Below are 13,923 nucleotides of genomic sequence, written 5' to 3' on the forward strand. Positions count from 1 at the left end.
TTTATTACATTTCCAACCCAGGGGATCGTTTTTCAGGCCAACTTTATGGAGACCTGATGGGGTCCAAAATATTCTATGTAGAAGCCAAAATTTGGCCTGGGAAAGCTCTGGTATACTTTTCTGGGAGAAGACAGATTTCCATATCAATTTCCATTTTTCTTGAAATATGGGCTTGTGTTCATCCCATTTGCCCTGTGTTGCTAAGTGTGGACGTGGGCTTACTCTTCCAGCCAAACAAATATTTCAAAACACTAAAATAGCCCTATTCAAACTAGATAACTGCCTTGAAGCTCAAATAAATTATTCCAACATGACCTCTCTCTGGAATGTCATCAAAATAAAGATTAATGATGCCTCACTACTCTGGAAAACTTGGTCCTGCAAAGGCATTCTTTTTCTGAAACACTTATGACCTAAAGGTTACCCACTTACTTTCAAAGACCTCCAAAACAAATATAATTTAGATAATATGGATTTCTACGATTTCCTTAAACCTAAATCCCTTAAATCTAACGCTAAAGTCTCATTCCAGAACCCTTTCTTACCTAAGTTGATTAATTTGACCAATTGAGCAGGACACCAGGCCTTGAGATTCTATATTTTATTATTTTTAATGTTTCCAATTAAATAAAAATATAAAACATTTTTATTTGTCATAGATTGTTCATTTTGAACGTTACTTTTTACACATGGAAACATGATAAAATATTGCATATTTTATGTGTAATTAATGTTCTACTAAATTACATTATTTTAGTTACCATTCATATTTTGTGGACTACATTATTGTATCAATATTGTAGTTAAACTACTTATTTTGTAAATGCTGTATTTTGCATTCTATATATTATTGTAGTTGATATGTTTGTAGGTACTGTATTTTTCCTGACAATATTCTGGTTGTCGATGTTTTTAGCAATTTCATTTCATGTACCGAATATTGATGTTTTTCGTACTCATATATTTGCCAAACCACTTTTCTGGCTTGATATTTTGGTAGCTGATATTCTGGCATAAAAACGATCAAACAATGTTGGGATAGACTGCCTGAACAGGATTTTCTCCTCTTCAAGGAATCTTTCCCTGACTGGACTGTGTTTTCATTAACTATGACAACTATCCAGGACTCCATTTATGAGTCTTTCTTTATCCTCACAACACTCAACTTCCCCGTTTGCAGTATCAAGTAGGAGCATGGAGGTTAGATCTTTGAACAACAGTGTGGCTACAAAAGCTATTATATGCCTTTCCACACTTTCCATTGATTCCAAAGTTTTTTAGAGGGAACCAAAAGAGAAATGATTGCAATATTTCCATTATGGGGAAGAGTGTCTTAGTTTGTCCTCTTTTAGAAGAAATCAATATACAAGTACTGGACATTTCTGTTGGTTGATCCCATCCCCTTTGCTTCCCCTGGATGGGCAAGTTCCATGGCTTGGGGATTTAGGGGAAACAAAGCATTTCCTCATCATCCAGCTGAAGCTATTCACAAATGCCAGAGGCCTTCTACATTAAAATCCTATTCACACCATTAACATTATTAGAAAGATGCTGTTCAGACCATTCAGACCAATCTGCCTCTCTCATCCAATTAGAATGTGCTTGTCTTCAAATTTGTATAGGATGGTTTTCAGAGACACGTTGCAGTTTCTACTTTGAAAGCACAATGGGTAGTTATCTGAGCATTTTGTTAATGTTCTGGTGACCTAGGAGAAGGTGATATTTTTGCAGCTAAGGTTTTTATTCAACCTAGATCATGCCCTCTTGTGTACTCTAGGGACCCCCTCGAGCTCAGAACCTTTGCAGTTTAATCAATGAACTCCATTATATCTTTGTAAAATGAAAGTTGCTTTTTGGTTTCCATCATGCCAGCCTGTATCATTGGGAGCACTTCTTTGTTGTGCCCAATTATTATCCATTGTTGATAATGGTTGAAGCGTGCACTGACGTAGCTTTTTGCCAAAGGTCTACCTCAAACACAACGCAAAAGATTGTCTTACCTCTTTTTTTGTGGTTACCTTCTTCTTTGCAAGACTACATATGGCATTTATGAGTTGTTTAAAATGCTATTTTCATTTATTTAGACAGTTCAGAATGTTTCTGCCTGTCATGCTACTTATATGTAGCTTTTAGATCAGCATGTCAAGACCAAAAAGTTTCCTTGTTTATGAATAACAGATGCACCAGGTCCACCATAGCTTTGGGTCACTTTTCGGCAAATGTTCCCCATCTCAATCAAATCCACAATACAGAAGCATAAAGTATTGCAGCCTCATGAGCAGCAGTTCAAGGCGTTTATCTTCCTGAATTTGATTAGCTGGTACCTGAGCTTCTGTAAATACTTTTGTTTGTCTTTGCAGTCTAAATGGATTGTAAGTTGTTCCTAGGACGGTTGGTGTAGGGGTTCTGAGGTGTAGCTGTTACGTGATATATTTTCTTATAAGTAATGAAATTACTGAATGTGCTGCAGTTAGTGATTTCGTTCTTCGATATGTTCTTTGTTTCAAAGCCAAAGACCTTTTACCTTGAGTGTCACTCACAAGTAATTACTAGGTGTAGACAAGGGATGTAGATATAATGTTGTGATTATGTGGCATTTATATTCTTTACTCTCAGTCCTACTTCTTCTCACCCAAGTTGTGATGACACGCCCTTCCTTTCTTTGACTGGTGAGTTGGTGGATATTCACTATCCTTTGCACAGAAAATTTCCACCCAGGGTATGATCATAGATTTACTGATGTCCTGCTGTAGTAAATCTGTATAAACGATGTAAATGAGGAGGAAACAATTGATGGGAATGTAGAGAAAAGAAATAAGCAAGTGAATTTGCACTTGGTTGGGGATTTGTGCATAATCCAACAAAGACGTTTTGTTGCCCTACAAAAATAGAACTTACAAAAGATTTCCAGCAGCGCTCCAGGAAAAGTTGCAACAGTTGCAGCTTCTCAAGGGTTTGTAACGGAATCCCTTGGGGATACCGAAAATGTCAGAAACGTCCCCCAACCGTTGGTGTACAATTAAGACAACCCTCATGAGTGAGGACTGCACATGCAAGAAAGAAAAAACTAAATGAAAGAAAAATGTATTAAATAGAGTAGATTGTTTCAAAAGTGATAGTTGCTGTTTTCATCACATTGCATACATATGCTCCACAATCATGTGAGAGGGATAGCCTATTTGCCGGAAGTAAATAAATCATCTCTTGCAGGTATGCTGGGCCAATGGAGAGGCAGCAGGCAGAGAGTGAGCTTGTGGACAGAGGGAATAGTACTTACCTGGTGCGGCACAGGACGAAGGAATCAGGGGAATATGCGATAAGCATAAAGTAAGTACCATGAAAATACCTCCATTAAAATGTCTGTATGCGGGTTCATGGGGACATATACCACACGAAAGAGTTACACACATACTTGTTCAGCAGCCAAGTCAATCAAATAGGGATGGTGTGCCCAAGGTCCTGCACTTTCCCGGAGCCAGCGCTCCTCTACAAAAATGTGTTTATAAATTTTTTTTAAATTATTTTTATTATTGTTTTGTAACAAACCCAAACATTACATACAATTCAACGACCCATGTCTCATGCGTCCTTCATTCCCAATGAGCTGGGAGCAGACTTTCGGTACTGATCCCTGTCACATAGCCTATCCCATATCTTGAATACCTTGTCTCATGTAATCTTTAGCTGGTCGACTGTATCTCCTGTGTCTCTAGGTCACGGTCTAAGCATGAGTGTATTGTGAAGTGCAGCTAAAGTATTTATATGTTTAATCCAGATCTGGATCCCAACCATTCCATATTTTCTCATATTTCCTCATGCAGTCTCGTCCTTTATATACTTCTTTTTCTAGCAGACTACAGTGTTCCATCCCTATTACCCTATTACCCAGTCCTCTGCATGTGGGAGAGATCCTGAGCCCCATTTCTGTGCAATATCTCATTTCATTATTACACACACCAGGTTGACTAGCATTTTCTGGTAGCAAAATTGGTCAATTTATCCCCAAATACCCAGTATTGCTAATTTAGGGTTAAGCTGGAGCAATCGCTCCATTGCCCTTGCCAGGTGTCTCCAGACTCCTTCCCAGAAGCCCTACAACTTAGGACAGCTTCACAGGGTATAGTAAAATGTGCTCTCCTGCTTGCATCCTCGCAGGCCGCGCACATGCGTTGCTCCACCTATTCTTTGAAGCACAGGGCATGTATAGTACTTTTTATGTTATATTTTTGCCTGGATGAGGCGGAAGCTGACTTTAATAGGTACTTCTGTACAGAACATAAGCGCTTCTGACCAGTCTTCCACTTCTAGTGTACCCAGATTTTTTTCCCACCTTTCCAACAGGTGTGATAATTGGGGTTAGAGGTTTCTCATTAATGTACCATACATCAATTAAATCAGGTTTTTGTCCACCTTTACGGTCCATTATTCTTTTTTCCAATGGGGCATCTTCCTGGGTTTCCTCATCTAAGGAGACACAGAGTTGTGCGGCGTGTCGTAGTTGTCTATACTTAAGCCATTGCGAGTCAGGAATCTCATATTCTGTTTTGAGGGTCGCTAACGGTTTCATCCCATTCACGCCCCATGTGTCCCCAGCATGGACAGGCCTATATTGTCCCAACCTTTGAATTCTGTTAGGGCTGTCACTGCACACAGATGCATACCACCCCCATAGTGGTGTTCAGGGGGTTAGTCTATCCTTCCATCCCATCTCCCTGGTCAACCTTTTACAGACTTCCACTATTATAGTTGTAACCGGGCGGGCCCCTGGCGGTAATGGACCCCAGTATAGATAATGTGCAATACTATTATCCCCCCATGGCTATTCTGTCTTATTTATAGGCTGGATCCTGTTAGTCTGCATATATCCAGTCATTTACAGCACTCAACTGATGAAGCTTTGTAATGTTTCCAAACACAAGGTAGAGCAATCCTGCCTTCTTATGTATTTATAGATTTCTAAATAAATCTGTCATCTTGAGGCATCTTACATTGAAAAAACAATAAATGGCGCAGGGTATGTTTTTTTCTCCTTATTAGTGCTTAAAGATACTTATGGCACCTGCCAAACACACAAGAGGGATGAAGAGGGCTCTGCTTTTCTTTGGCCTGAAGCCTCACAGTAACTTCTGACTAGATTGGCACCCGCTTGGGTACTCCTAAGAGTTAATCCTAATGATTATTCACGAAGTAAACTTTTAATCTTCAAACATGGCCTCCCACACATCAGCAGTGTTTACATCTTCTGTGATCTTCTTCTTGTATTGTGTGCCAGTGTATACAGTATAACATCAGGCCAAGAGCCTTAATGGTTGATACATCCAGTGTGTGTTTATGGTGCAATAATTCCATCTAATGGCTGTTCACAGGCTCTCCTTTTTCAGTGAGACCTTGTTTCAGACATGGACCTAATATCATGAATAATAATAAGAAAAAGAAGAAGAAGAATAGCAATAACTCTTATTATTGCTACATTCTGTTGACAGTTTGCGCAAACCAGATCTTCTCTGCTGTACATCCGCTAATATTTAACTCTATCATGTATTTACACATATGTAGGAAGGCTTCAATTTCACCCTTTAGGAGGTAGATTTTTTAGCGATGGAATAGTCCTTTGTTATAAACAAAAGTGCGAGTGCAGGAACTTTCAAGGTGTGCGTGCATTAACCTTGATGCGTCGGAAGGTATGTATGGCCTTTCTACGCTAAAAGAAGATCATGGTCTGATCCCAGTAAGAGAAGGCATAGAGTGGACGTATTTCACGACTGCCGATTACAAATGTGGGTGCTCAGACTTACACATTGGTGGACTGATGTTCTGTTAGATGGTAGTTGATGATTAATGCCTGGCCAGAAAGCATTTAATGGAATGATATTCCCTGTATGATGTACGTGTTGAGTAGTAGGGCTTCTGAGCTCTTTTCAGAACGATGTGATGGATGCATCTAAAAGCGCTTTTGCGTGAATGAGTTTGAATCTCTGTTGGATGATGTAAATGTTTTTGTCTTTGATGCTCTAGATTTCCAGCAGATGAGCTCTACATGTCTCTAAAGACTGCGGTTGTCCGGCAGGTACTTTGCTACATGAGACATGCCTGTAAAAAAACTGTGCTGAAGGATTCCAGAATGGCGATTTTTATTTTCTCAGAACATGGAATTACAGCTGTGCTTTTATTTTTTAATTTCTACATAGGAATGCATATTTGCAACATATACGTTGTTTACGTCCTTTAAGGGTATCTGAGTGGAACGTTGATACTGAGCCAATATATTTCCTCTCTATAATCATCATTAAAGTGTGTCGGGGACGTACTACATGTATCATGCGTCAAAAACATTGAGGGAACTTTTATCAGTAAACATTGCACTAAGAGACGATCTGGAAGCCTAAAACTGTGGGGATTGATATCAAGAAGAGGGACGCTCAGCGAAGAATGAATGAATAAGTTTGCCCAAATGCCCTGGAAAGATACTGAATGACAATTGGTGATCGTTACAGCACTCCAAATTCAGGGCAGGTTTTCTGCTGTGTGCAGTATAGTTCAGAACATGCAGAAAAAGGACATGTAAAAACTGCCCCACACAGGACAAAAATGCCCCCTCCCACTTGGGCAATGCAAGTGTTCTCTAATATGAACTGACCCTGTGATAAGGCAGGTGAAATAGGAATACCCCACCACCTTTGGAGAAGGTCTGGGAAGAAATATTAGCACTACCCCCACACCCATAGTGTAGTGTATGTAGATATTATATTTTGGCAAATGAATATTTTTTGTGTGACATGGGTGAGATATTTAGTGATTATGCTATTGGTTAAAGATGGGTGAGAGTATGTACCTTAACTATGGAATTTTCTGTCTTGTTAGTTTTTCTTGTATAACTACTGTCAGAGAATTAGTCCAACGTACCCCCTCTGAAACTTAGATTCTGTAGTAGTTGTTGAAGTTTAGTGCTTAAAATGCTACTAACAATAACCCCTTAACTGCTGAGGTTTTTCCTTCCCAGTGCTGAAATGTGTTTTGGCTATTTGGGGTATACCACGCTTACACCTCCATAACTTTTTTCCACATAAGGTATGCATGTCCATTTTTCCCAGCATCGCTGAGATTCCAATGGTATCCAAGATTTGTGGATTCCCCGGAGGGGAATATACTTCAGTTTTGGGGGTTTTGGGAAAAACAAAAAAAATCCTCCACAAAAAAGTGAGTGTTTGATTTTCATAAAAGTAGTATCAATATGCTGTACAAAAGTCACCACCTTCGCAGCTTTAAGGAACATGCACAACTGAATTGAAAAAAACTTGTTTTTAACCACAGTATTGGAATTTCTCAAAGATGTAGCCCTTTTTCCTAATTTTTGTACTTTCAACCTACTTTCAGTTTGAGGTGGAAATAGTTGTGAAACCCATAGATGATTCCAGAAGGGCGTTGCTTTCTGAAAAGCAGAGAAAATTCTGAATCCAGCAAGGAGTAATTTCCTGATTCAATTAAATTTGGAAGTAAAAACAAATATTGAAAATAATCAGGAATAAAACACCCATGTGTGATGTTTTCACCTGTAATTTCTTATCACAATGGTCGACTTACAAAACAAATATACTTCCACATCCATTGGACCCTTATAGTCATGGAAATATATAGGGTTTGTAGGTTCTGCAAGAAAATGAGGTACCCAGAGCTAAGAACTGAGTTGCACTTTATAATGGTTTTCCATTGTGTATAGATCATACAGCGATTTATATACTAAAATATAAAAAGCGAAAATGGGTATCAAGGAAACCTGTGTATTTCTGAAATTTATTCCGGATACTGAGTTTAGGAGCAGTATTTATTCGTACATCTCTGAATGTGTAGGCACCCACACCAGAATGTGATTGAGAGTGCATTTTTCATTATGTCTTCTTTCTTACAGGAAGGGGTCATACTAGTCGAACAGTGTTACTTCTCAGCAAGTAAGGTTGTGTTAGGTATAGTAATGCTGGAAAGTGGGTCCCAGTCTTTTTTTAGACTACGAGTGCCTGTACTGCAACAAGATTTGCAGTGATCAAATCTTCTCTGAGCATGGTTATTTCCAATGATATGTTGAGGATCTCTAGGTCAGGATTAACCTTTGTTGAGGATTCAGTACTTTTCACAGTTATTTGCATGTGACAAAGGCACTGCCAGCACTTAGCTCCACCATAACACACTCATTGTGGCTCCTCACTATGTGGGGGGATGGAATGAAAGATGTACCTGCTTTAGAATATCCCTCATTCTCTTTACAGAAGTCCAACTTCACATTCTAAAGAGAACATTGTCATAATTCAACCTGAGCAAAACCTAAGGTACAACTCTCACCTCCTTTCAGATAAACCTCCCTTCTCACAGAGAGTACCATCTCCTGCAAAACACTTCGCCATTAGGCAAATGCCTTAGAGTAGTGAACTTTCAGAGAGAAGGCAGTGTATCTCGCCATTGGCTCACATTGGATGGTTTAGGTGTGGACCCTGACAGGCTGGTCCATTGCCTATCCCAGGCTAGACGCCTGCCTCTCCAGAGGGTGGCTGCATACACAGATGACAAGTGGCAGTGGAAGAAATACATTATATAATGAATGAATCACAGGACACATGCATTTCACTACTTTTCACCTTCCTATACAACATTGTTGCACCAAACTCCACAGGGTTGCCAAGAAGGTCACCATATAAAGGAAATATAATTCCAATGGGTGTTAATGAAATGACTGAATGGTGTCTTTGGTCCTTGAGAGATGAGGAAATGCCCTTTGTAACCACAGTCAGACACTGCACCAATGAGTGGCTTTCTACTAGAGAGAGGGAAGCACAACTGGGACACCCCCACAAGGACTGTTGAGCTCTAAACTCTGCACCACCTTTCCTTCACATGAAAAATGTGATTCCTTGTTGTTTTACTTTTGTGGTGAAACACTACTCTTCAGTTTACTTTAAAACAATGGTAATACAGTCTTGTTTTTAGCAATCTTGTAAGCTACTTATTAAAATGTAACAAAGATGAGTGATTCATGCTGGTTTATTGGAATTTGCATATATCCCTTATCTTGTAAAGGAGAATTTACATGAACAACCATCTAGTTTACAGTGTAGAGCGATGGTGAGAATTTGTCAGTATTCTTTGCAGTACACTTATAAATAAATGTGGTTAACGACATGTCAAGGAGGTGTTGCTGTTAATTTACTTTTTTTGCAAGAATGATGTCATGCCTTGTAGTTTGGGAATGCCTACAGCAAATGTTTGATTTTGTTGTTTAAAGCAACACTGCTGTTCATAAGCTATTTATTGCATACAGGTACAACAGTGATGTGAAACACATCAAGGTTTTAACAAGAGACGGCCTTTTCCACATTGCTGAAAACAGAAAATTTAAAAGTTTAATGGTAAGCATTAATTTGCTTTGAAATGTGCAATCTTTATTTAAATGTTAGGTGTCAGTGAACACTTTGTTTCTCAATTTTGAATGCTTAAAAAGTGTCAGAGTTGTGTTAACCAAAGTTATCTGTGGAGCTAAAAACATGTGATAAGATAGCTCTAGTTAAAAAACGAATGTATGTCCCCTGAGTCTTTGATTCATTAGGTTGTGGTTTATGCTTTAAATGGTTATATATTTAACAAGCATTTTAAATATGTTTTTATAGTTAGAAATAGGTATTTATTTATAGGGCTTGTTATGAATGTTCAAAGATTAATTGGTTTCATGAAGCGGGATTTGATACTTTGGTAGTTCTAGAATATTTGCTTATATTTTTAAAAGGTTACATTTGTGCTTTAAAGGGTGTTAAATTTACACTGAAGTTTCAAAATGCTGAAATGGCTGTATAGAATGAATACATCTTTTGTAGAGCTGTTAAACACATTAGAAATGTTTTAATGGTTCAAAAACAAATATTAAAGTTTGAAATCCAATGAAATTGTTAACTCATTTCTACTTGTAATGTCTGCATAGAAACAATTTCAAAACTATTCTCAAACCTATGTAATACTCAAAATAAGCTTGAGAGCCTTACTTTTGTAGCAATGAAGTTCTGTGTTTCAAAAACATACATTATTTAAACTCACCAAATTTTCCCATTCCTATACAAAAATAGAAATTACAAAGATTTCTGGTATTTTCTGCCACAAAAAAAGTCCAGAAAGAGTATTGATCTTGCTAGTGTTGACATTTGAGGAATTAGTACAAAGGCTGCCACTTTTTCGTGATTCCTTCCTTCCTCTAATGATGTAATCATTATAGAGGCCTAGCATCAGATACTAACTAACGTAACACTGACACTGTATGAAATTTCACTGACAGGCTGTTGGGGAGAAAGTCCCCAGTCTAGATGTGAGATATGGCCCTGCTCTCATACAGCCCAGACAAAGCATTCCACAAAAGTAAAGTTGCTACAATAAAGAAACCCTGGCTTAGTTTTGGCAGTTGTGGCATGAGCAACAATGAAGAGGTGTGATTTGCTGTTGGTAAACAGTTAGAAAATAAAGACATACACCATTTACATCATGTTTTAATGAAGGGAGAAAAGTCTATAAAAATGAAAGAAGTATAGATAAGTGTAGGACCTGGCCTTCTTGCAGGGTCATCCCACACTGTTGTCTTTTTGTGCCTTCCTTTGCTGAACCCATTTGTGTTGGCTTTAAAGACTTAGGGGGTCATTCTGACTCCTGCCGGCCGCGGTATCCGCAGGGCCGGCGGGAGCCGCCAGAATACCGCTGCGCGGTCACAAGACCGCCGCGGGTATTCTGGGTTTCGCGCTGTGCTGGCGGGCGACCGCCAGAAGGCCGCCCGCCAGCCCAGCGGGAAACACCCTTCCACAAGGATGCCGGCTCCGAATGGAGCCGGCGGAGTGGGAGGGGTGCGACGGGTGCAGTTGCACCCGTCGCGATTTTCAGTGTCTGCATGGCAGACACTGAAAATCATGGTGGGGCCCTGTTACAGGGGGCCCCTGCAGTGCCCATGCCATTGGCATGGGCACTGCAGGGGCCCCCAGGGGCCCCACGACACCCCATACCGCCATCCTGTTCCTGGCGGCCAAAACCGCCAGGAACAGGATGGCGGTATGGGGGTCGGAATCCCCATGGCGGCACAGCAAGCTGCGCCGCCATGGAGGATTCCCCAGGGCAGCGGAAAACCGGCGGTACACCGCCGGTTTTCCGTTTCTGACCGCGGCTGTACCGCGGTGGTCAGAATGCCCTTGGGAGCACCGCCAGCCTGTTGGCGGTGCTCCCGCGGTCCCCGGCCCTGGCGGTCCATGACCGCCAGGGTCGGAATGACCGCCTTAGTTTGTTTTCCCCACTAACTACTGGTAAAGTGCTTTGCTCTTGTTCTCTAAAACATGGTAAAATTGGCTTGCACCTGATTGGTACATTCAATTTACTTGTACATTCCTAGTATATAGTACTACAGGTACCCAGAGCATGTAAAGTACATGCTACTAGTGGGCTGCAACACCTATTGTGCCACCCATTACAGGAGTCTTTCAAATCATGTCTCAGGCCTTCACATTCTAAAGAGAACATTCTCATAATTCACCCAGAGCAAAACCTAAGGTACAACGCTCACCTCCTTTCCGATAAACCTTCCACAGAGAGTACCTTCACCTGTAAAACACTTGGCCATTAGGCAAATGTCTTACAGTAGTGAACTTTCAGAGAGAAGGCAGTGTATTTCGCCATTGGCTCACATTTGATGAGTTAGGTGTGGACCCTGACAGGCTGAACCATTGCCTATCCCAGGCTAGACGCCTGCCTTTCCAGAGGGTGGCTGCATACACAGATGACAAGTGGCAGTGGAAGAAATACATTATATAATGAATGAATCACTGGACAAATGAATGTCACTACTTTTCACCTTCCGTTACAATACTGTTGCACCAAACTCCACAGGGTTGCCAAGAAGGTCACCATACTGCTTCCTGATGTCTAGTTTTAAAATGCCATTTCAACCTGGCAAAATAACCCTTTTGCCAGACTTCAACCTTCTTTTTAACATTCAAAGCACCTTTAATGTTGATCATAGTGGCAGGGTACATGGTACTTAAAAAGTCGAACGTGTGGGTTTAGGTTTTTCATGTACTGGCAGTAAAATACTCCTAAAGTTGTTTTTCACTGTTGTAAGTCCTCTCTCTCCCACAGACCGGGTTAACTTACTAACTTTAATAACTGTCAACTTCGGATTGTGGTCAAATAGAGATATAGGGCCCCATTCCAAGTTTAGTGGTTGGACCGCTAGACCGCCATGGTGACGGCCCCCAAAAGACCACTATGTTGGCAGTCATACAGCCCGCGGTATTACAAGTTACACGGCCAGGACGCCATAAAACAGCCAAAATCCCGACACCACCAGTACTCTGGAGGGCGGGAAAGTGGCGGTCTGACCACCGGCACTGCCAGCCCTCCAGCCAAACTCCAAACCTCTCACAAGTTGAAAATTTCCATGGCGGTCTTCCAATGGCGGTGCGAACCACTGCAGTCTGCAGTCCCCACAGTATTACACAGCACCACATTGGACAAATTCGAAAACAACACAACTGACACAAACTCCCACACTTGACACACCTGCAAGGCATACTACAAAACACACCCCTCCACACACCACTCTCTTTTGCATCTCCACTGTAAACACAGAAGCTAGAGTAACATAGGAGCACACCAAGCCTCAGATCTGGGAGCCCACCATCTCCCACAGCGCATATTTCACACAACCTCACAACACCCCCAACACACATACTTGCAACCTACCTAAATTTTCACCCCCGTCACCACCACATCATACAGCTCTGTCACCTTATCACGTCCATCATTTCGTCAACATAAACATGTCAACACAAATACATCACAATTTCACAAGTGATGAGTTAAGCTTCATGGTAGATGAAATTACTGTCCCTGATAGTACGTTGTGTGGCGTGTGTATATGTGTGGTATTGCCATGCAGTGTGTGTGTGCTGGCTGAGGTGTGTATGTTGTGAATGTGTGGGTGTCTGTGTTGCAGTATGTGTGTGTGTGTCTGGAGAGATCGATGTAGCTTCTGGCCCCCCCAAGATGTGTTTTGTAGCAGTACAAATTTGTTGTACATGTTAATAATACAGGTGGGTGGGTGTACTTACGGTTGGTGTCATCCCCATCGGCACTGGAATCGTTGTCTTTTGGCAGGCCGGGCATGACGTTCAGGAATGGCTCCATGGTGGCTCCAGACGTGTGGGACTGTCTGCAGGTGAGTGTCTTTATACTGCTCGTTTCCGCCTGCTGACCCATGGCGGTTGGACTGTGGTGGTCACATTGGCGGTGTGCTACCTTGTAAAGGTCCAGCAGAAACATGGTCTCTGCTGGCCTGTTTGTGGCTCAGACAGACCATGGCAGTCTGTGCACCCTGGTGGTGGTGGCGGACCCCTGGTGGTCTTCTCTTTGCTCGTCCACCAAACTCAAAATACGGCGATCCGCTCCGCCAGCCCATTGGCAGTCGGACCGCCAAACTCGTAATCTGGCCTTTAATGGTAAAGTAGGATTTTAAGTTGCTATTCTGAAAATGGCTCTTTTAGAAACTTGCCATTGTTCTACTAACCAATTGTGCCATTCTGCCAGTATCCTGGGTTGCATGACTGTGAATGGCTCTCCTCTTGTGGGTTGTGTATTCCTTCGAGACATTGAGACAAAAAAGGCCTAGGCCTGAGGGGATGGGGTCTTCTGAAAAGAGAGGGTCTTCCAGACAGGATAGGGGAGGAGCTTTTCTCTGCCCTGTTTACACTTAAATATGCTCTGCCGGCAGCACACACAAAGGAACCAGCCATCAGGCCTGCCCTTGCCTTTGTCCCCCTAGACAGTGTGGAGCCAGAACTGAGGGAAGGAAAATAACTCATCAGAATCAGTTTTAAGGGTAAATCAGAACATTCCTGCACACAAATACTGCCACCA

The 13,923-nt window shown here is 41.4% G+C and overlaps 1 protein-coding gene across 1 annotated transcript in view; it reads left to right on the plus strand.

Annotated features, from left to right (window-relative positions):
• VAV3 (vav guanine nucleotide exchange factor 3) overlaps nucleotides 1-13,923 on the plus strand; it is a 1,144,177-nt gene that overhangs the window by 989,947 nt on the left and 140,307 nt on the right. Inside the window, exons 23-24 of the mRNA XM_069232407.1 lie at nucleotides 3,211-3,327; nucleotides 9,308-9,395. Of these exons, the coding sequence (XP_069088508.1) occupies nucleotides 3,211-3,327; nucleotides 9,308-9,395 (205 nt within the window). The remainder of the gene's footprint in view (nucleotides 1-3,210; nucleotides 3,328-9,307; nucleotides 9,396-13,923) is intronic.

This window comes from Pleurodeles waltl, chromosome 4_2 (genome assembly GCF_031143425.1).
Source record: "Pleurodeles waltl isolate 20211129_DDA chromosome 4_2, aPleWal1.hap1.20221129, whole genome shotgun sequence".
Lineage (NCBI taxonomy): Eukaryota > Metazoa > Chordata > Amphibia > Caudata > Salamandridae > Pleurodeles > Pleurodeles waltl.